Genomic DNA, 23,679 nt, shown 5'->3' on the forward strand with positions numbered 1-23,679 from the left:
CCAGCTTAAGAATCAGCTTATTTCCCAGAATAAAGTCCCTGTTCCAAATAGGCCAGACATCCAAACACCGGTGCGGAGGAAGTGCTACTTGTACATGGAGATATTATTTACATGGATCCTCCTGGGAGAGGGACCAGGGAGTGTCTATGGCAGTGTTTTTCAACCACTGTGCCTGGGGACCTTTGGTGTGCCCCTGAGAAGGGTCAAGTGTGCCCCTTGAAACTGCTTGAAAGCCAGTATTGTATTTATCATTTTAAAAAATGATTTAAACTAGTGAAAACAGCCGATCTACAAGCACACAACGACTCGCACCGCGAGGCGTTGTGTGCTTGTAGATCTGCTGTTTTCACTACTGTTGTGCGACAGCCGTGTATGATGAAACAGGGCTTTACTTTGCGAAGAAACATACACATTTGAAACGTAGAGATACAAGGATTCTTCCTGACAGTGACGATATTTACACCCCCGTATTATGTTGGTGTGGCCATGGATTCTTGGGACATGAAAAGTGTGCCCATGCAGAAAAAAGGTTGAGAAACACTGGTCCATGGGACAAAGGGATCGTTAGTGTTGACCTGAAGGGCACCAGAAGGGTGGGGTTGACCACATCAAGGACTAAAAAGAATAGAAGTCCGCACAACAGCTGATACTCCACAGTGTTTATTAGGTTTAGAACAAAGTATGACAACATTTGGGCCATCAGCTGCCCTACAGGCCAGCTGATGGCAGAAACGTTGTCATACTTTATGTCAGTGTTTTAACCCATTTAGGCCTAGAATTATATTGAATGCTTTAACCAGTGAAAAATAGCAGATATACAAGCTCACAGCGCGGCACCGAGTGCCGCGCTGCGAGCTTGTAGATCTGCTATTTTTGAAAAAGTCTTGAAAATGTGTGCAAATCTTTGAATATATGTATTTTCAAAGCGAACGTTTGTAACTCAAATTTTGCTTCTGGGTGGTCCCTGGAACTAGATATTTTGAGATGGGGGTCCGTGGCCAAATACATATCATTTTGGGGGTCCTTCTCATGAAAAGGTTTGAGCACCACTGACATAGTAGTCTCTCAAGAACAGACTAACTGAGCTCCAGTTAAGTGAAAAGGACCTTTTCTTTGACGATGGCTGGCCAGATTGCTGACATATAGAAACATAGGTTTTTTCCAAAAATCTTAGAAGGATTCAAAAGACACTTATAGAATCGGGTCAAAATTCTAATTTTCACGATTTTTCAAAAATAGCAGATCTACAAGCTCGCAGCGCGGCACTCGGTGCCGCGCTGTGAGCTTGTATATCTGCTATTTTTTTATATTTAAAGCATAAAATATTGCGTCATAATGTGTTCAGGCCTAAATGGGTTAAACCCAATAAACACTGTGGGGCATCAGCTGTTGTGCAGACTTCTATTCTTTTTTAATCCTACGTCGTCCTGAGCCCAGCACCACTTGGAAAGGATGCGCGCATGTTCTTTTAACTAGTTTACCACATCTAGACCGTTGAATGATCTGGACCAGAACCGTAGAAAGAGAGAGTTCTGACACTTTACGTCGACTCCCATTGTAAGCGTGGAAAGCGGACGTGATGTCACTATTAATAGCCTACTGGAGTCTGGTGATATTCCTGTAGCTTTTCAGCCTCGTCCACCTCCATTGTAACCGAGGCATTCTCACTCGCTGGTAAGTGGACTAAATCACGTCTTTCCCCCCTTTTAACGCATTCACGGGCCTCTCCAAGTTAGTTTTAAAGTCTAAGTAAATTATTTAAAAGCAAATAAAGTCACATTTCTTACATTAAACATTAACAAGAGCCGATTACGTGAAATAATAATGTTGCCTACCTTGGAGAGGCCCGTGAATGCGTTAACAGGGTGAAAAAGACGTGATTTAGTCTTAGACTTAACAGCGAGTGAAATACAATGGAAGTGGACGGGGCTGAAGAGCTGTAGGAATGTCACCAGGCTCCAGCGACGCCACTTCCGGTCTGCGGCGAGATCAAAGCGTGACGCTATACTCTCCTCCCCTGTACTACTCTGATCTGGACGTGCCAGATCTAAATTTTAGACCGTGCCACGGCTAAGATGTCAGCCAAAGAAAACGTGCTGGCTAAGTTGTCACTCTGTCAAAGAGATGTCTAACGAATCAAATTAAGCTTTTAGATCTGACAATTTCATTATTTTTTTCATGGAACTGCGTGTGATTACAACCAATGCCCAAGTGGTTAATTTAATTGATTTTCTTTTTCTTTTTTATCGTTTGAAAAAGTAATCAATTGAATAATAGCTAAGAAAATAATTGAGAGTTGCAGCTCTAAATGATCAATATTAAATTGACTTCAAGCGTTCTGTGAGTCTTTGAATTGACGCCCGCCACGGGATACAATCAAAAGAAAACATTATTTCTGAATTATAGATGAGCCAGGTAGAACAGTATATTGCCGTACTAATTGCCTCATACTGTATAATGACCAAAGGTATACCGTATGTCTCTTCACATTGCCTCATCTTTTATCACACAGGACAATAAGGTGACGTGGCGTTCCTCTCTGTTTTAATAAAGGATGTCCCCCGTGGGATATTGATATAGATGTGAACTTTGAGATGTTTGATCACTGGGTTTGTTAGTGTAGATATGATACCTTAGTGCATGGTGTGTAGTGTTTCTTCATTTGCCTCTTTCTCCATCACCTGTCACCTCTTGTGCAGTTCTTCACTGCACTGGTTCTCAATCTTTTCAGGCTGTGACCCCCAAAATAATCATATTTGAACTGGGGACGCCCCACCCTGACGAGCACTAAGAGTTGAGGCATTACATTTTGTATAACATGGTTCTATTGTGAAAATAGGCGATCTACATGCTCACACCGCCTCGCAATGTAGATCGCCTATTTTCACAATTTCTGCCTCTAATATTTGACAGTTTGGCTAATGTTTAATTTGTTATTTTAGAGGTTTTTAAAAAGTCATTGATTTTTCACTTTAGAACTGTGCAGATGCACTTAAACGTACTTAAACGTTGTTGGTTTGTTTACTGTTGAGAGAGAAAACAATATTGCACGTTAAGTTAATCATCTGGGGACCCCACAAAATAATGTGAGGACCCCCCTGGGGGTCCCGACCCACAGGTTGAGAACCACTGCTTCTCTGAATGTCACAGGTCACATACATATTTGCGAAATGTTTAAAAGCACCAAATCAAAGTGATTAAAACTAAGTGAGAATTGATGAAAAGATCATGGATGATTTAGTAACCAATTTGCGATGTCCAGGTAGGTTCTCAAGTGACCTGCAGTTTAGACTAATAACAAAATGGTTTTAGAGAGTTTTTGCTTTGGAATCATTTTCCCTGTTTCACAAAATCCTGACTGCAGAAAGAGACTGGTTCTGCTGACGCTGTGATCATGTCTCATGTTTCATACAAAACAAAGGCATTACGTTTTTCCCCCTTAATTTAATCATTCAGCCAAAATAAATAATCATAAATGAAGGATATTTAGCAAAAAAAAAAGAAGAAGAAATGGATTAACAAACTCTTCTGGTATACTTCTCTTTATTTAGTTTAATTTATATAGTACTGTACATGTGTAGCGAACATATGCCATGAATGTCATTACACATGCAAGTCCCATAGAGACAGGAGCCCTGTTTAGGGTAGCAAATACAAAAGTTACAATTAACAAAACCTTTGCATGAAACAGAACATTTAAAGCAATTTAAGAGTGCAACAGTAGAATAGATCCTTCTCCGAGTTATTCTAAGCTGCAGTTGCAACGCACATCATTATGAAGACACTCTAGGCTAGTGCTAATGTCCCAGAATGTTGCTGTGCACACATACTGTAGAGATCTTTGTCTTTAGTTCAAACTATACCTCAAATAATAAGCTTCTACGCTGGAGCTCAGGGGTGTCGCACCAAATACTGGGCCCTGGGTACAAGGATTCACTCACATGTTGTGCTTTAACTATTGAAAAATAGCAGATATACAAGTTCATAGCGAGCTTGTAGATCTGCTATTTTTGAAAAAGCATGAAAATGTGTGCAAGTCTTTGGATATTTCAAATCCTTCTCAAAATATTTAGTTCCAGGGACCCCCAGAAGCAAAATTTGAGTTACAAATGTTCACTTAAAATATACATATATTCAAAGATTTGCACGCATTTTCATGACTTTTCAAAAATAGCAGATCTACAAGCTCGCAGCGCAGCACTCGGTGCCACGCTGTGAGCTTGTATATCTGCTATTTTTTCAATAGCTAAAGTATAAAATAATGAAGGCCCCTCCACCTTGGGCCCATGGTAACTCAGTCCCACTTCCCCCCCCACCTTGTGACGCCCCTGCTGGAGCTACTCTCTTTATGAGGCAATAACTTCACTATTTGTGCTCATTCCGTATATCAACAGAACACTCGTCTCTGTACAAGAGAAGCGTTTTTTGCTCCTAATTTCCTGAATATCAAAGTAAAAACTCTTCAGGAAAAAGTTAATAATAAATTACAGCCCAGAAAACCCACTTTTGGCTGAGGAGCGACCGGGCGAGAAACGCATAACGTTGCTGTCGGTGAAAATAGAAGAAGAAACTTGTATCTCCATATTTCAACCTTGTGAATAAATGCCCTACTTCGAAAAGTATTGCTCGGTAGTAGCCAAGATAATAACAATTACAAAATGACATCGCAGCACGTTGTGAGCTTGTAGATCTGCTGTTTTCACTATTTGGGAAATATTTTGAAAGTTCAAAGTAAAAGTGGTCCACCCATGTCTTTTGGGTTTCATAAATATCTAACCATTGAAAAAATAACGAGCTTGTGTGACTAACATAATAACTACATTTGATCTATTAGAACACAGTTTCTTTTTTATCCTCCCCATTTCCTCAAAAGTAACTTTGAACATAGAAGGTTTCCTCTCGGCAGTGGCGATATGCTAACATACTGTACAGTATCTTAGCAGACAACCATCAGCCTTCTCCTCTTGCTTTGCTCTCAGAACACCCTGTACCCAGGGCTCTTTGTACCCAGGGCTCTTTTCTCCAAAGCAATGTTTCTTAACTGTGTCCCTAGGGGGAGAGGAGAGAGAGCGCTGCTGGCTTTCATTCTAGCCGTCTGATTGCAGACTTAATTTAGACCTGGGACACAAGTACTGTACATTCCACTACCCGCTGAAATAGGGAATGGCCGGCCACAGTTTCATGTCCCCAGGACTGGCACTTGCATTTGCATATACAGTACATTCATATATTATCTTTATCGAGTATATATAAAGAGGCAGTTACACTATTTATGAGTAGAATATCTACTTAAAAAAAGGTTTATTATTATAATTTCTGCCACTAGACACCAGTGGTGTAAGGTGCATTGGAGTTGGATGGTAAGAGTCAGTAAGGGTCAATTTGGTTAACATTTGCACGCTCTAGGAGTAATAAATGGGTATATTAACACTTCATATAATATAATATGAGAACATAAATGTAGCTGATTAGAATTCAAGATCTTAATTGTCTTTGAAAAGAAAAAAAGAAAAAAACTAAACAAGTATATTGTAGAAGATGTTGGCTCATTTTCCTGGTTCATTCATTATTTAAGGACACGACCAGTTTGACTGTGACGCCTGTTTGGTACCTTTAATATTTCATTTATTTAAAATCATGAAACTGTGACATTCTTTTTCTCTGGTTGGGTTTCTGAGCGTGCTTCGCACTCGAGGTGTGTGTGTGCGTGCGTGCGTGAGTGCATGTGTTTTACTCTTTTATCATTTAAAGATTTGATTTGCTGTGCTTTCTCTGCTGTTCTCTGCGTGTGTGTGTGTGTGTGTGTGTGTGTATTGTCTCCTGTCTCCTCATTGCCTCTCATCACCAGACATCCCTCATTAAAAACCCATTTAGAACGGGTACACAGTATTGTGTATCATTATTTTATGCTTTAACTATTGAAAAATACCAGATATACAAGCTCACAGCGCGGCACCGAGTGCCGCGCTGCGAGCTTGTATATCTGCTATTTTTGAAAAATCGTGAAAATTAGAAATTTGACCCGATTCCATAAGTGTCTTTTGAATCCTTCTAAGGTTTTTTTGAAAAACCCATGTTTCTATGTCAGCAATCTGGCCAGCCATCGTCAAAGAAAAGGTCCTTTTCACTCAACTGGAGCTCAGTTAGTCTGTTCTTGAGAGACTACTATGTCAGTGGTTCTCAAACCTTTTCATGTGAAGGACCCCCATAATGATATGTATTTGGCCACGGACCCCCATCTCAAAATGTTTAGTTCCAGGGACCCCCTGAAGCAAAATTTGAGTTAAAAACGTTCGCTTTAAAAATACATATATTCAAAGATTTGCACACATTTTCACGACTTTTTCAAAAATAGCAGATCTACAAGCTCGCAGCGCGGCACTCGGTGCCGCGCTGTGAGCTTGTATATCTGCTATTTTTCACTGGTTAAAGCATTCAATAATTCTAGACCTAAAGGGGTTAAAAAACATAACAGGAATTGTTCAGAGGGGCACAGCTGTCCTTCATCCCTGCACAGCAGGCTGAATTAAATGTATTCAATAATTCAGTTTACATTAATCACTGTCGTCATCTCGATGTCGAGAATTAATAATACAATAAAAATGACACAAATCACAGAGCAAAACAAAATATATAATTCCCCACCGTGAATGTTAAATCATTATGCAAATATGCTAGTGCCCTAAATAGTCTGTGGCCCCAGGGATATAATGTAAAGTTAGTGGGACACCAATTGCATTGCTCAATTATGGCAGTACAATGGGGTGCCCATCTTGGCACCCATCTTAAAATGATTAAGTATGTTATGGACAACATCTGTGCCAAATTTGGCGAATTCGCGAGAATCTGAACCAAACGGTCCTTTTATTGCCCTGGGGCCACCGACTAAAAGAGATAAACAAGATAGTGTTGGACACAAACCAATGAAAAATGTCAGTGGACAACATTTATCATTGATATATACAGGGATTTTATATACTTTTTTTTTGTCAGAAATGTATACATCACCTGGTACAGTAAGGCTAAAATGATAACACAACAAAGTATTGGGAATTTGTTTCCATTGTGGTCCTACAGTATGTATTCAATTCATCAACATAGCATAATACATTAACACAATACATGTCATCAACAAATACAAACACTATATGTACAGTACAAAGGAGGTATACTTCATTGTCCGCTGCTGTATGTTGGAGCAGCACGTCATCAAGGCTGCTATGTTTTGTAGGGAGATTCATGCCTTAATGTAAGGTATATATATATATTGTTGTTGTCGGGTGGAAACCTTGTATGTCCAAAACCGTTTGTTTTGTATTTATCATTTTTAAAATGATAATGATGAATGATTAAACTAGTGAAAACAGCCGATCTACAAGCACACAACGCCTCGCACCGCGAGGCGTTGTGTGCTTGTAGATCAGCTGTTTTCACTACTTTTGTGCGATGGCCATATGATGAAGCAGTGCTTTACTTTGCGAAAGAATTTACAAATTTGAAACTTGGAGATACGAGGTTTCTGCCCGACAGTGACAATATATATATATATATATATATATATATATATACGCCCCATGTTCTGTGGAAGCAGGAGCTCTCACCTCAATTAAAAACCATCAAAACTTGATGAACTGTCAACCGATTTTCCCCGCGGTTTGGTTTATTACAAACATCAGACATGGAGTTTACTGTATGTTATGATAGAAAACCTCTAACCTATATGTCTTTTACAATCCCAACAACACACACTCCATGGAAAGGACAGGACTCAATGCTTCATTTCACTTCATTTTCATTCAGAAAATAAAGTGCAATAGGCTATATGCACATACGCCATTTTGTTCTACTTCCGGTAGATTGGTGTATTTCGACTTCCTTCACAGGTGTTACTGATGATACTAATTAAGGCTCTGTTTGATTTATTGTACAGTGGTGCTTTCATTTCAAGGACCCCAATAACTTCCATTTGTACACTCTCAGAGTTACACACCTGTATGGGGACATTTGGAATCCACTCAAGGACACTTTGAGACCCACTGGTGTAGCAGAGTGTTTCCAGTGAGCCAACATGAACAATAGCAGCACCCTGACTCTGTTTGACCAGAATGGAACAGAGCCTTCATTAGTATCATCGGTAACACCTGTGAAGGAAGTCGAAAGACCCGGAAGTAGAACAGAATGGTATATGCATATACCCTATTCAAGTGAACTGTCACAAACACATGCTTAACACCCACCCAACCTTTCTGCGTCTCTCAGCACCTAAAAGCAGGGCCCCTCAAAGACCCTCTGCTGGACGACCACGGAGACTTCAACAGGATGTGTGTGGCCATGAAGAAGATCGGCCTGGACGACACAGAGAAGCTGGACCTGTTCAGGGTGGTGGCCGGGGTCCTGAACCTGGGCAACATCGACTTCGAAGAGGCAGGGAGCACCTCGGGTACGTTTACACAGTAATAACTAGTAATTCTTGGCCAGTGATGTATATCGGACCAGTTACCCATATGCTGTCGTCTTCTCCCCCTTGCTGACGTCGGCTTAGGCAGGGGTTGAACCACTCACCTTCCGCATGAAGGGCATAAGGGCCACTTGACGGAGACACTCTTCCTGATTGAAGACTGTTTTTACGAAACAGCGCTTCCAACGTCACAGAGCTGAATAACACCCAATGAGACTAAAATTTTGTCTCAGAGGACCGCATTAACCGATCATTTAAAGGTGATACACCATGCATTTAAAAAGTATTTATGTCATATTGTTTATGTCCCAAAAACGTTTTTCAAAAGGTTTGAGGCTAAATTACCACTCCTGAATAGAGAGCCTCCTTCATTTTTGAATGGCTCTCAGAGCATTTTCAGCTGCAGTACCACCTTTGGCCTGAACCGCGGTCCCGTGAAATCCCCCGCGAGCGTGCTCGTTTGTGCATGCGTACGCCGCGGGCGGTGAGAGATGGATTGTGTTTATCTTTGTGAAATACCGCGCAGCGTTTACTCACTGAGCGAGTGTGTTTGTGTCTCACCGCGGTGCGGCCACCGCTGATCCTAGCGGCAGCCCCGACGGCAACCGCCTGTAGTGTGGAGGGCACCTTCATGATATCCTCGCTGCCAGATGGAAACCTTGTACAGTATGTCCAAAACCTTTAATTGTCAGGAAAGAGGACAAATTTAACCTGTGCTCAAATGGATCCAATGTAGTTAATTAGTAAAGTAATATTTACAAAACCCACAGACTGACTTCACCACTTTGCTTTCACTTTAAACATATAAAAAAAAAATCTAAGCCAGTTTGAAGTGAGAGGTGCCTTTGAGCAGTTCATTTCATTAAGCTATATGAATTCTTCTTCTGTGAAGTTGCTCCTAGAACACACAGTCCCTTCTCTCCACTAGTAGGGTGACCTCTGGCAGCTTTAATCTTCCATGGCAGCAGCTGTTGCTACTCATAGGCCTCATACTGCATACACCTCATACCCCAAACATACACAGCTACCCACTCGATCAAGCATGGGAGCGCTTGCACCGCTCAAAAATAAAAAGGAAAAAACGGAAAAATCTTCAAGCTTGTAGATCAGATCGTTGAATTATGGAGAAAGGAGCTTTCTGACCATATCGCCAACAATATGGGCTATGTCCTTTGGGGCAGTTTGAGAATGGTTGAAGGGTTGTGTTTTGCACAAAGTAATTTCCTCCTCATTACAGCGTGTGTTTTGGTGCTTGGTGAAGGAGCCCCACAGCAGCAGTTGTGTTGATGATGCTGAGTCACTAGCATTTAACCGTAACCTAAGTTTCACCACACACTAGGGCTGGCTATTGGCAGGTATAACTCGCGATATGATATGATGTCTCGAAAACAGGAGTCACCATGTGATATGAGTCAAGTTCCCAGTCGCCACGTCATTTGTATTCCGTAGATGTCTTAAGGGCTCTCTGTCAATGACAACGACGGGAGCTGCACCGTGCATGCGTGCGTGCGTGCGTGTGTGTGTGCGTGCGCGCGCGTGTGTGTGTGTGTGTGTGTGTGTGTGTGTGTGTAAGCATATACTGCACTGTCTACAACACAGCACATAACTCAAAGTCTGCAAATACTTTGAGTGTGCACTTGCCCGGGTATGGACTAGACGAAGAATTCATGTCATTACCCACCCGGAACTGATGCTCCAGAAGCGGCCCGATCCATCTCTCTTCCACGGTGGCAGGGTCCGACGGTGCTGAGAGATTGCGTTTCGGACCCCCTGTCAGAGATCAACTTCCCCACCCCCCGAAAAACGACTCCCATTTGCCCCGTCGAGAATCACTCGATCACTCCATATCTTGCCCGAGAAACAATCCTGTTTGATCGATTGCTGTAATATTTAGCTCCCTCCTGCTCTGTCGGTCTGTTTGATGTCATTGCCGCTGATAAGAAACGGTTCTCTTTTAAACCCATTTAGGCCTAGAATTATTGAATGCTTTAACCAGGGAAAAATAGCAGATATACAAGCTCGCAGCGCGGCACTGAGTGCCGCGCTGCGAGCTTGTAGATCTGCTATTTTTGAAAAAGTTGTGAAAATGTGTGCAAATCTTTGAATATATGTATTTTCAAAGCGAACGTTTGTAACTCAAATTTTGCTTCTGGGGGTGGTCCCTGGAACTAAATATTTTGAGATGGGGGTCCGTGGCCAAATAAATATCATTTTGGGGGTCCTTCACATGAAAAGGTTTTAGAACCACTGACGTAGTCTCTCAAGAACAGACTAATTGAGCTCCAGTTGAAGTGAAAAGGACCTTTTCTTTGACGATGGCTGGCCAGATTGCTGACATAGAAACATAGGTTTTTCAAAAAACCTTAGAAGGATTCAAAAGACACTTATTTTCATGATTTTTCAAAAATAGCAGATCTACAAGCTCGCAGCGCGGCACTCGGTGCCGCGCTGTGAGCTTGTAGATCTGCTATTTTTCAATAGTTAAAGCATAAAATAATGATACACAATACTGTGTACCCGTTCTAAATGGGTTAACCTGTGAGGGAGGCTGACGTCACGGACACAGAAGGTCTCCCTCTCTCATTCATTTTTGATTGATTTAAAGCCAGTGGGGAAGGCAGCGCTTGACTTGTGTGTTCCCGAATCCCTTTTCCCATTTCGCCAGCCTTTCGGGGGGCAGGGGGTTGGGGGTGGTTGAGGGGGATAATTTTCAATTTCACAGTTTCAAACACGCGGGGCCGAGGTGCGCGTGGCGGCGGGGGATGCCTGCGCTCCGCTCCTCATTACTCATGCCGTTTTTAGCCAATCCTCAAGGAGCCACATCTCCACTGGTGTGGAAATCAAGTTCTTCCTTTGAATCCGCTCCCTCCATGTGTCTCTCTTTTATGCTTCCGCTGTCTTTATGCCTCCACCCCCGTATCTCACTCCATCTCTATAGGTTTCTCTTCTCTTCTCTTCTCTTCTCTTCTCTTCTCTTCTCTTCTCTTCTCTTCTCTTCTCTTCTCTTCTCTTCTCTTCTCTTGGCGTCAGTTCAGAAAAAGCTAAGGTATGGCAACATGACTAGTGCGCGTGCAAGATACTAGTCATGTTGCCATACCTTAGCAACAGGCATGATACATTTATTTTAAGAAGTACATTCTTTTTTTTCGTTTCTACGGTTCCTTGGGCGGTTTCTAAACTTGTCATGTTAGTAAGCGTGCCACAATTAACAATAATGAATTGCACCTGTGCAGCTGACCTGTAGAACCTGGGAATATACCATTCTGTCAAGATGGGGAGAATATAATTATAATACCTTAATTGTTAAAGTGACCATTTTGTTAACTTTTATATTTGTAGTTATTTTACTGTAATTTAACAACATAATAACCAACGCAGATAGACATAGAGACATTCATGGATTTATATTTAAAAGTAACTTTTATTTTCCCCCCCTGGACCCAGGGTATGGTAGCTGCATACCCCTGCCATACTCAATTAACGTCTCTTCTCTTCTCTTCACTTCTCTTCACTTCTCTTCTCTTCTCTTCTCTTCTCTTCTCTTCTCTTCTCTTCTCTTCTCTTCTCTTCTCTTCTCTTCTCCTTCCTGTCGGTTTCCTCCTGCTCTGAAGTGTTGGAAGGCCGAGTGTGGAGGCGGCCCAGTGTGAAACACATTAAAGACAGCGGTCCTCACAGTGGGATACTAGTGCTATCACTACACTGACACTTGCCAAGAGACTGTGTGTGGAGAGAAGACAGTGTTCTGGTTTAGAAAGAGGGGACCTATTTTTATTTTCGGCTAGCTCGGCCTCAGTTCAACCGGGTAGACCAGTGGTTCTCAAAGTCTTTCGTATCAAGGACCCCCAAATTATTCAGTATTTGGCTATGTTAAAACGTTGCAATGGTTACTAGTACATAGTAACCTTTGCACTGCGGGGCGCAATTCTCTGCTCAGCAAGTCCCCGCTTTGATTTCTGGGCTGGCCTGACCATTTTGCTGAATGCCATCTCCCTGCCTACTCACTGTGCATTTCCTGTCTCTCTACACTGCCACTGTCTATAAAGGTTAAAAAAAACAGTAAAACAGTGCAAGGATAAACTGCCCTACCTACGGTTATTTGAAGGAGATGTTGTGATCTACTTTTACTTCCAAAACAAGGGTACAATACAGTATGTGTGTGAGGTGTTTAGCACTCACATTGGGGCATTCAGGCACGTGGCATAGGGGTAAAGCTTATGCCCAACACCGCGGGGTCTGGGGTTCGATTCTTCCCGTGTGGGCAATACTCCATTCTGATCGGTCAGTTAAGGCATTTTGTGGTCTGATAGGCTATTTCTTCACAGCACACACTTGTAAACGCTTAATATAAAACACATTGTAATCCATATTTACTATAGTATATATTTTTTCTCTAATCAAACATTAATCAAAAGATTACCTGAAATAAAATAAAAAAGGAATACGAGCTCACAATGTGATGCATTCTGAGCTCGTATATAGTCTGGTTTCACTATTTCTGAAATAGTAAGGCATTAAGTGGTTTGTTCATAATGTCGTTTTGTGATTTTGGGTCCAGGGGAGACACCAAATTTCTCTTTTTGGGTTCTCAAAATGAAAATTGTTTGAGTTAATCAGCTTAAAATCAGTGGTTGTGTTCTGTGCTGACTTTGTGCAGACACTAAAATGAGGAAATCAATCAGGAGAGATCAGCAGTAATTAAGTTATCTACAATTGGTCTCGGCGGCTTGGCTCTACTGTTGTTTATAGTGTGTTGTGTACTGGGCTGGCATTCATTGATTTGATTATCGACCCATCTTTCAGTGACTTATCGATTTTCCGGCGCTGATTGGAGTGGCAGCAGCAGTCCAGTGCTAATTGTCATGGCAGAGCATTTGCTTTAGTAGGAAAATAGTGGCCAAGTCACCAGTTCTATGTTTATGCACAGATATTCTGCTGTAGAACCACAACCACATCATTTAACGTACAGTATCATGTGTCATAACGTAGAACGTGTACACTGTAACACAAAGATTATAGTATCAATTATCAACCTTCTTATTGCCAGATCATTTTAACCACTTTCAAACTGGTGTCCCTATTTCAGAAATTGCATGAAAATTCGTGAAAAGCAACAAGCAAAGCATAATTTTTTTCTCAAATGTTTGCTTCTCTGAGTCCCTGGAACAAAACATTTCAAGATGGCAGTGTCCGCGGACAAATACATACTGTGCTGTATCACTTTGTGTGGTAAACTCATTGACATGAAAAGGTCACTGATTATAGCAACATATGTTTTTCAGAAAGACTCATTGACATGAAAAGGTCACTGATTATAGCAACATGTTTTTCAGAAAACAAAACAGCAGAAGAATCTGCCTCATGGTCTTAATGGTTTGAAATGAAAATGAGTTTGAGAACCATTAAACTAATGGTTTCTCCTCTGTCCTCCCAGGTGGCTGCACCATAAAGCAGTGGCTCTCAACCTGGGGGTCCCCAAATTATTTTGGGGGGTCCCCAGATGATTAACTTAATGTGAAACATTGTTTTCTCACTCAACAGTAAACAAACCAACTTAAAGTTTTAAGTGTATTGAGCGTATCTGCACATTTCTAAAGTGACAATTTAAGGACTTTTTAATACCTCTAAAATGACAAATTAAACATTGGCCAAATTGTCAAATATTAGAGGCAGAAATTGTGAAAATGGCCTGCTCACAACGCCTCGCAGCGCGAGGCGTTGTGAGCATGTAAATCTGCTATTTTCACAATAGAACCGTGTTATACAAAATGCAACCTGGCTAGCCATCGTCAAAGAAAAGGTCGGTCCTTTTCACAGAACTGCAGAAGTCTGTAATCGAGAGACTATACAGAATGTAATGCCTCAACTCTTAGTGCTCGTCAGGGTGGAGCGTCCCCAGTTGAAATGTGATTATTTTGGGGGTCGCGGCCTGAAAAGGATGATGCCATAAAGAACCAGCCATAAAGAACCAGTGAACTAATGGTTTCTCCCTGCTCTCCCAGGAGGCTGCACCATATAAAGAACCAGTGAACTAATGGTTTCTCCTCTGTCCTCCCAGGGGGATGCACCATAAAGAACCAGTCCAGCCAGACGGTGGAGTACTGTGCCGAGCTGCTGGGTCTGGATGAAGAGGACCTGCGGGTCAGCCTCACCACCAGGGTCATGCTCACCTCTGCCGGGGGCGTCAAAGGAACCGTCATCAAGTAAGAAACTCACGTAACTGTAACTTTGTAATGTCAATGTAGGCTTTTGGGACGGTCCTGTCCAGAGAGATGCAGACCGTGGCAGGCATCTGCATGAGGTGCGAGACCCATTAAGAACTGAGTCTGATTCTACGAATGCCCATCAGTAGCTTGCAGCGCACGTCACAAAGTGACGTGCTGTGAGCTTGTACAACTGCTACTTTTTGACACGAATGCTTTCCCAGTTTTACGGGGTTAAAAAAAGACAACAGCAGGTGCAGCATACAAGGTACAGCACTAGAGCGGTAAAAGATTTGGGGCACTTGCACGTGCTGTTGACATAGTCCACATAAGATTAAAAAAAAAAAGTTCCACATAGGAAGGTAGGCTGTTTTCTGTTGCTCATTCTAACTTAAACATTTTTTAACCCTATACCGATCTCTATTCTTGGGCAAACATTCAGCAAAAATATCTGATCTGCAAGCTCTCAACATGTCACAACAATGCACCTCGTTGCAGATAATGTTTTGGCTAAGATAAATCACAAAATGCCTATGGGAAGAATTAGGAGGGCCTAGTATAGATCCCTGGGGTCTCCAGTCAGTTAAGTAAGTTAAGTATATTGGGTTTAAATTGTTAACTGGTTGAAGTTGAAAACCCATCTGTTTGATCTGAACTGGAGCGAGAAAATGTAAGACGGCTAAAGCCAAGGTGTGACAAGAGAACCATTTAGAAACGAGGTGACTTGAAGGCCAAGACACTGTTCTGTCAACTCACAAAAAACAGTGCTTTGAAATGTTCATAAGGCGATGGAACTCCCCTGAGGGCGTTGGGAGAGAGATGGCTGTCAGGGACGTGCAGAGAATTTTAGAGAGGCAAGGGCTGACATTTTTAAAATGGCTTTTTGGTGAAAATATCAAAAATAGCAGACCTCCAAGCTCGCGACGCGTTGTGAGCTTGGAGGTCGGCTATTTTCAGAGCTTGATACCAACACTGAACACACATAATCAAGTGAATACTGTAGATGTGGCGTACGGCATGGATTTATACACAGAGAGGGCTATTCTTACGACATAAGATGCTGCATTTAAGTTCAGGCGTGTTTGGACAAGGCAATACTCTTGAATGCTGCCTTCAGGTATGGCATGGAAAGAGGGCATTTGCATTTCTTTCACCATAGTAAAAAACTGCATTCATGGTCGGTCTGGAGAGGGCACTTTTTACAGGAAGCCCCCTTCAGGCATGCAAACTTGTAGCTTTTCGGCGAAAATCGCCGTTTTGAATCCAAATTGATCGTTTGTGTGATTCGTTCAGATTCGATGTAAAAATATTTGGGGGGGTGGGGGGGTGTCATGTCATCTAGGCTGCGTTGAGCGGCAGTGAGAAGAGGAGCGCTTTTTTCTCCTCTTGGCTCCGTCCAGTTTGTCAGTGCAGTAGTGGTGAAGGTGGCTGGGGGATATGGTCGTTGTATTTTTGGACAAATCAAGCGCTCGCTTTCTCTTGCCTGTGACGTCAACACCCATGCTTGACTGTGTCCAGTGCCTGCAGCCGGCAGCGCTGGACGGAGCGCTCAGCCAGTCTGCATACAGTCAGACGGAGCGGAGCTTAAATGGAGCACATAGTAAACTAGACCAGGTCACCTGGTCGTGCCAGACCCGCAATGAAAACTAGTATGGCACTGAACTAACACATGAACACACAGGATTTTATAGTCTCAGCAACAAAGCGTAGTGAGCTTGTAGATCGGCTGTTTTGACTAGTATGGCACTGAACTAACACATGAACACACAGGATTGTATAGGCTGAGCAGCTGGAAATGTTTGTGAGCTTGTAGATGGGCTGAGGAATTTATAGTGTCAGCAGCTCGTCAGCCAACTCAACTCAGCTGGTCCTGTACAGGTGACGGCACTCAAGGCAATCAGCCGAGCAAGGGAAGGGAGGGGCAGATGAGCAGGCACACTGAGGAAAAGAGGGACAGGCACACTGAGGAAAAGAGGGACCGACAGACCGACAGACCGACCGACAGACCGACAAAGCCTTATGTAGGCCGACCCCCTGGGTCTGGCAATAAACTTGGCTAGGTTGTCGTCGTTGATAGATAGTGTGGTGTAGTTGTGGATTGGACTTTTTAATTCGCTTGTATCGCGATGCGGTCGCTATTCTGCATCAATGCGGTGACGTGACATCGATTATAGCCCACGTTTGTTGATTTTCCTCAACGGTGTGTTGCGATAGTTTTGCTACATGCTAACGCTAAATTAGCTCTGGTCCATAGCGTTAGTGGAGAACTCCACACGCGAGCTAATCAACGTGCCGTTCCATCTGCCTCTTATTAGACAGAACAGAGATTTCTCGCATTTATTTTAAGATGATGCAGAGAGAGGGTGAGAGAAAAATGAGGCAGTCACAGACAGTTCTCAAAGCGGAGAATACAACAATCGTCTGTGGTTTTACAACACTGTTTCCCAAGCACTGGGTTGGGACCCATTTGTGGGTCGCGAAAACATTTTTATGGGTCCCTTAATGTTTGTTTTCCTAAATTTAGTTTTGTATCATTTAAAAACATTCAAAAAACATTCTCCCCCAAAAAGAATAACATTTAATGATTTAAAATAAAGAAATGCTTTTTTCCTTCTAAATTCACGAATAAATAAAATAAAAGATCTAAGAAATTATCTTAGAAAACACTGGCCTATTTAAGAAGTAAGATAGAAAATAGCTGATCTACAAGCTCACAGCATGCATTGTCTCTGTCTATGCCTGTCTATTAAAGACAAGTCCCTAAATATTATAGGTTATTCCTATAACTATATCTGTAGGCTATATTATATTTATAATTTTCTTCATTATATCTAGATAGATCAGTATGAGTATGAGTAAAGCCTCTATCAGAGTCCAGGGTGAAGAGCTAATCACTTCACCGCATTGTAGTTTTCTAGCTATCACCTAGGCTTTGTTATGTATTTTTAGGTGATGGCTACAAAACTACACTGTGGTGAAGTGAATAGCTATTCACCCTGGACTCTGTTAGAGCCTTTAGTCACTGTTTTACCCAGTTAGAATCGTGCAAATTCACCCTACCGGCCAAAAAAAGGTCAAAAACTTCGCGCCGCGCTATGCGCGGCGAACAATTTCACACCAGAAAAATTGTCACCTTTTTCACCTTGGGGCTGTTTGCATGTCTGCCCCTTTGATGTCTATATGTGTGAACATCTATGTGTGTGTCAGTGAATGGTGAGTTGCAGGGTGGACACGTAAAGTATATTTACGTGAAATACTGTACTTGACTTAAGAGAGAGAGACACACACACAGAACCTCCCATTGTTGCGACCGTTAGGTATGAAAAGCTCCACCGGCTGTCTGTCCGCCTGTCTGTCTGTCTGCCCGTCACGTCACGTCACACTTTTGCCCCTACTCTTACCTCCGGCACTGTTGCCCCTATCCATGCCAAACTTTGCACACACACTCCTTGGCTGGCAAACCACATCACCACATTCCACCACATCACCACATTCCATATTCCATATTTATGTAAAAATATTTGCAAGGAAACTAACAACCTTCATAAAATAACTCCCCCAAAAGCCTTTTTTAATGCAAATGTCATTCTGATATGTGACCCAGCAGAGCAAATGGAAGATTATTGTTTGCATTTTTCTTTCATATGAAACTAGAAGGCTAAAAGGTTTTTTATAGCTTTCCAATAAAAGCTATAAAATGAGGTACTGCGTTTTGAAATGACACCTTATAGAATTGTGTGAATTGGAAAATGGGTTTACATAGAAAAAAACTGTAAATAAAATACATTTAAAAAATGCTAGTCAAGGTCTTTCTTTTGTGATCCCTAATGGCTGGCTTGAGCCATCCCAGAATTCAATAGCCGTCTTCTCTCACTTCTCTCTACTAATATAGAGAAAGTTTCTCGAAAACCTTTGATTGCTTTGTAGATGGGACCACAATGGTTCCCCAGACCCCCCCCCCCCCCCCCCACACACACACACACACATTTAGAGCTTGTTTGGGTGCACGATGTGACTGCACAGCATGACCGCACACCGGATCGACTCAGGTTTTAATTTATAAAGTGCTGTGTTGCATCGTGCCAGGTCACGCGCACACACACACACACACACACACACACACACACACACACACACACACACACACACACACACACACACACACACACACACACACACACACACACACACACACACACACACACAGCTGAGCTTGTAAAGTTGTTTGAGGAGATGCTGAGTGGATGGAAGTTTTTAGAGTTTCTTTGTATTATTTGTTTCTTTTTTGTAATGGGGAAGGGAGGTTTATTTTTATACTTTGTGTTGGAGAAAAGTTTGACAGAAGTACTGCCATGCTGTTGTTGTTATTACTATTGACTTTAGTATTAAGCTCATCTTTCCTACATTGAATTGTTGTTATCTCCACTGACCACTGTGTGTCTGTCTATTTGTGTGTCTGTGTGTCTGTCTATGAGTCCAGAGCTAATCTCGGAAACTACTGGACCGATCAGGACAAGTTTCTTGTGCAGTCAGCCAGTGGTTATGGCGGGGGTCAGCAACCCGCGGCTCTAGAGCCGCATGCGGCTCTTTAGCGCCACCCTGGTGGCTCCCTGGAGCTTTTTCACAAATGTATTAAGGGGAAAAGATAGGGGGAGAAAATATATATTTTTGTTTTAATATGGTTTCTGTAGGAGGACAAACATGACACAAACATTCTTAACGCTTTCCAATGCTGTAGTAGAATAAATATTAAATGTAATGGTCATTATGTATTTGTAGCCTACTTAGTCATTTTGACAGTAGGCTAATATAGCTAATATAGATATATAGTTTCTTGGGTCCAATATGGCTCTTTCAACATTTTGGGTTGCCGACACTTGGGTTATGGGAAGTTACTCTACCTCAAATCCTTCAAATCGGCCTCCCTGTGGTGCTATATCAACCCGGACAATTCTTGAATTGATTTTTTTGCAGTCGAAAACAAAATTCCCCCGGATTCCTTTGATCATGATGCAACACCATGGCTGTGCCTATTTCCGCCCAATCTGGCTAACCATCGTCAAATAAAAGGGAACGCCGCCCACTCCATTTTGTTCCTTTTCATTTGATTGCGTGGCAGTCTGTTCTCGAGAGATTCATTTCCGCCTAACTAGACATTTTTTGCGTCTCCTCCAATAGATGTCCAACTATAATAACTTGTCCAAAACTCACACAATGAATGGCTACACATTATCTCCAGGGTCATGTGATAAACATGTATCATCCTGGCGTATATTATATGATATTCCAAAGCTATTGGCCATCATTGGAAGGTGTCTATTTGACACAATTGTCATCTTGACCCCAAATGAGTCACCTGTTGAGGGGCTATTGACACAGATGTTAAAACTATGTTGCTGCAAACTGTTTGTAGCAGAAACACGATATATATATAGTGTGTGTGTGTGTGTGTGTGTGTGTGTGTGTGTGTGTGTGTGTGTGTGTGTGTGTGTGTGTGTGTGTGTGTGTGTGTGTGTGTGTGTGTGTGTGTGTGTGTGTGTGTGTGTGTGTGTGTGTGTGTGTGTGTGTGTGTGTGTGTGTGTGTGTGTGTGGAGCTGTGAGGCTCAAAACATCATGTCCATGGTGTAAAAAGGAACACAAAATAAACGTTTAAACCTTTGGAGCATGATCCAGTAGCATACCTTACTTTTCTTTAGCGGTCTGCATTCCACTGAGCACCATTTTCTCGTTTTTCTTATTTCCTTTTTATGTGCAGGTATTACACATCTGTGAATGTGGTACACATCGGGCAGTGATTTGACTGCAGAGAACATTATCAATGGTCGTATTATCGGTGGCAACCCAACAGCAGCACACCGACTGAGAATGAGCAAATACGGTTTGACAATAAGGCAATTCAATGTGCTTTACATACAGTAGAACATTAAGTAAAAGAAACAGGTTATAACAGGACATTTGCATTCAGCAAAAGTTACAAAGTCATCTCCTGGGAAACACCTATTCGGCACAATATGGAACACGATATAAAAGGACATTTCAATACAATAAAAAAAGTTATAGTTAAGAAATTATAGTGCAGAATAATGAGTAAATAAATCTCAAAAGACTTCGGCAAACAGAAAATGTATTTATTTATTTTTTATCTTTTTTTGTAATGCACTGAATGTTGTAGCAGATGTCTGGGACTTTTGCTCCAGATATGTGGTGTGTGAAAGGTGAACGTTGCTTCTCCACATTTAGTTGAGATTCTAGGGACATAAAGACCTGTCCCAGATAACCTGAGAGGTCTGAATGGTTCATGATATCGCACAAGGTCAGCAATGTATCTTTGCCCTTAACCCATTTAGGCCTGGAATGCATCCGTGTCACCCTAGATTTTAACCACTTCAACCATTATTTTATGCTTTAACTATTAACAAATAGCAGATATACAAGCTCACAGCGCGGCACCGAGTGCCGCGCTGCGAGCTTGTAGATCTGCTATTTTTGAAAAATCTTTGAATGTATATATTTTTAAAGCAAAGATTTGTAACGCAAATCTTTCTTTGTCTTGGTCCCTGGAACAACATATTTTGAGTTGGGGGTCCACGATCAAATACATATAATTCTAGGGGGTCCTTGACATGAAAAGGTTGATTACCACTGATAGAAACAAAAGTTTTTCAGAAAACCATTAGGATTTAGAAGACATTTTTAGGTATTTTTAAATAGCAACTCGAGCAGCTGCATTCTGAATCAACTGCAGGCGTCTGATCGATTTTATTCTGGTTAATTTAACCGCAATTGTAACTCGGGATGAATGTGCAAAAGGTCTGGGTCCATTTGGTATGCCTCTGTTCCACCTCACCTGCCTATTCTGTATGGCAGGAGGAGGTTGGCGACTTTTAAATAGCCTCTACGCTACGGAGAGGGAAGGAAAGACAGATCGACGGAGAGATGGAAAGAAAGAGAAGTGTTGTGCGTGCGTGTGGGTGGGTGGGTGGAACAGGTCGACAGATAGACGGATGTGAGAGCGGATGGGATGGGAGAGGATGGGAATGGAGAGAGGACGGGAGAATGTACAAAAGGTTTGGTCTGCCTCTGTTCCACCTCATCTGCTTATTCTGTTTGGCAGATGGATGGTGCAGGCTTTTAATTAGCCTTTACGGAGAGTTAAGGAGTGACAGATCGACAGAGAGATAAAAAGAAAGAAGTGTGTGTGTGTGTGGTCGATCAGGTCGACAGATATACGGTACAGATGTGAGAGAGTATGGGATGTGAGAGGACGAGAATGGGGAGAAGAGAGTCCATGATAGAGAGAAATAGGGCTGCGATAATTACTTTTTGTAGTGATTATTCCATCTGTTAGTTTTTCGATTCATCAAAATACTTGAAGTGATTATTCCATCTGTTAGTTTTTCGATTCATCAAAATACTTGAGAAGCGCATTTTTTATGTCAATGTACAATACAGTTTAAAAAACAAAAATAAAATAAAGAATGTTGCCTGACATGCCCAAAATAGGGATAAATTATTGTCTCCACCAGCCGAAGGCTGAGGGAGAGTATGTTTTCCCCTCCGTCCGTCCGTCCGTCCGTGCGTCCGTGCGTGCGTCCGTGCGTCCTCGCAGTTTGTGAACAGCTAATCTCAGTCACCGTTGGCCCGATCGCTGCCAAACTGAGCACACACACTCCCTGGATGCCAATCTAGAACCTCTGCCCCACATTTTTCAAATCAGCCTCATGGTGGCGCTATAACAGGCCGATTTGTGTGGCCTGGTTGTTACCAGCTAATCTCCGGTGCCATTGGCCCGATCGCTGCCAAACTGAGCACACACACTCCCTGGATGCTAATTCAGAACCTCTGCCCCACATTTTTTAAATCAGCCTCATGGTGGCGCTATAACAGGCCGATTTGTGTGGCCTGGTGGAGACCTGTGCTCGGAAGAGCACTGCTTCTAGTTGTTCAATGATTTTCGTCACAATATTGATTATCGATTATTCTTTTTTTTAATGATCGTTTCTTTTAATCGTTCGCATCCCAGAGAAGACAAAAGAAAGCTGAGAGAGATTTGATATCCTGACAAGCTGAACAGAGCAAAACAGAACAGAACAGCTTGGCACAACATAAAAGAGAACAGGGCTGGTCTGAACATAAATATTGCGTGGCAGAGAGACGGCTTGTTGAAGACAGGCGGGGGATGTTAACCCATTTAGGCCTAGAATTATTGAATGCTTTAACCAGTGTAAAAATAGCAGATATACAAGCTCACAGCGCGGCACCGAGTGCCGCGCTGCGAGCTTGTAGATCTGCTATTTTTGAAAAAGTCGTGAAAATGTGTGCAAATCTTTGAATATATGTGTTTTCAAAGCGAACGTTTCTAACTAAAATGTAGCTTCTGGGTGGTCCCTGGAACTAGATATTTTGAGATGGGGGTCCGTGGCCTAATAAATATCATTTTGGGGGTCCTTCATGAAAAGGTTTGAGAACCACTGACATAGTAGTCTCTCAAGAACAGACTAACTGAGCTCCAGTGAATTGAAAAGGATCTTTTCTTTGACGATGGCTGGCCAGATTGCTGACATAGAAACATAGTTTTTTTCAAAAAACCTTAGAAGGATTCAAAAGACACTTATAGAATCGGGTCAAAATTCTAATTTTCACGATTTAAAAAAAATAGCAGATCTACAAGCTCGCAGCTTGTATATCTGCTATTTTTCAATAGTTAAAGCATAAAATAATTATACACAAAATGTGTACCCGTTCTACATGGGTTAAACATGTTGACCCCCGCAGACGCTGAAGTAGTGTCTGTGTAGCGTGACAGACTGACAGAATGACTGTCTGTCTGACTGACAGACAGACAGACAGCCTGTGTTGCGTGTCAATCAGACAGACAGATTGTGTCTGAGTCAGGCACACAGAGCGGAAGCGAGAAGGGATGGTGGGGCGGGCGGCGAGAAAGGAAGAGACGAGAAGACAGATAATGAGGCTAGGAGAGATAAAAGGGTGTGGGTGTGTGTGTTTGTGTGTGTGTGTGTG

General features: G+C 42.2%; 1 protein-coding gene across 4 annotated transcripts in view; it reads left to right on the forward strand.

Annotated features, from left to right (window-relative positions):
- Positions 1-23,679, forward strand: part of LOC308301402 (unconventional myosin-VI-like) — a 216,719-nt gene that overhangs the window by 72,100 nt on the left and 120,940 nt on the right. For all 4 annotated transcript variants that reach the window (XM_080745378.1, XM_080745379.1, XM_080745380.1 and 1 more), the window contains exons 11-12: positions 8,260-8,440; positions 14,514-14,658. In XM_080745378.1, the coding sequence (XP_080601504.1) occupies positions 8,260-8,440; positions 14,514-14,658 (326 nt within the window). The remainder of the gene's footprint in view (positions 1-8,259; positions 8,441-14,513; positions 14,659-23,679) is intronic.

This window comes from Nannobrachium achirus, assembly GCF_963921795.1.
Source record: "Nannobrachium achirus genome assembly, chromosome: 16".
Lineage (NCBI taxonomy): Eukaryota > Metazoa > Chordata > Actinopteri > Myctophiformes > Myctophidae > Nannobrachium > Nannobrachium achirus.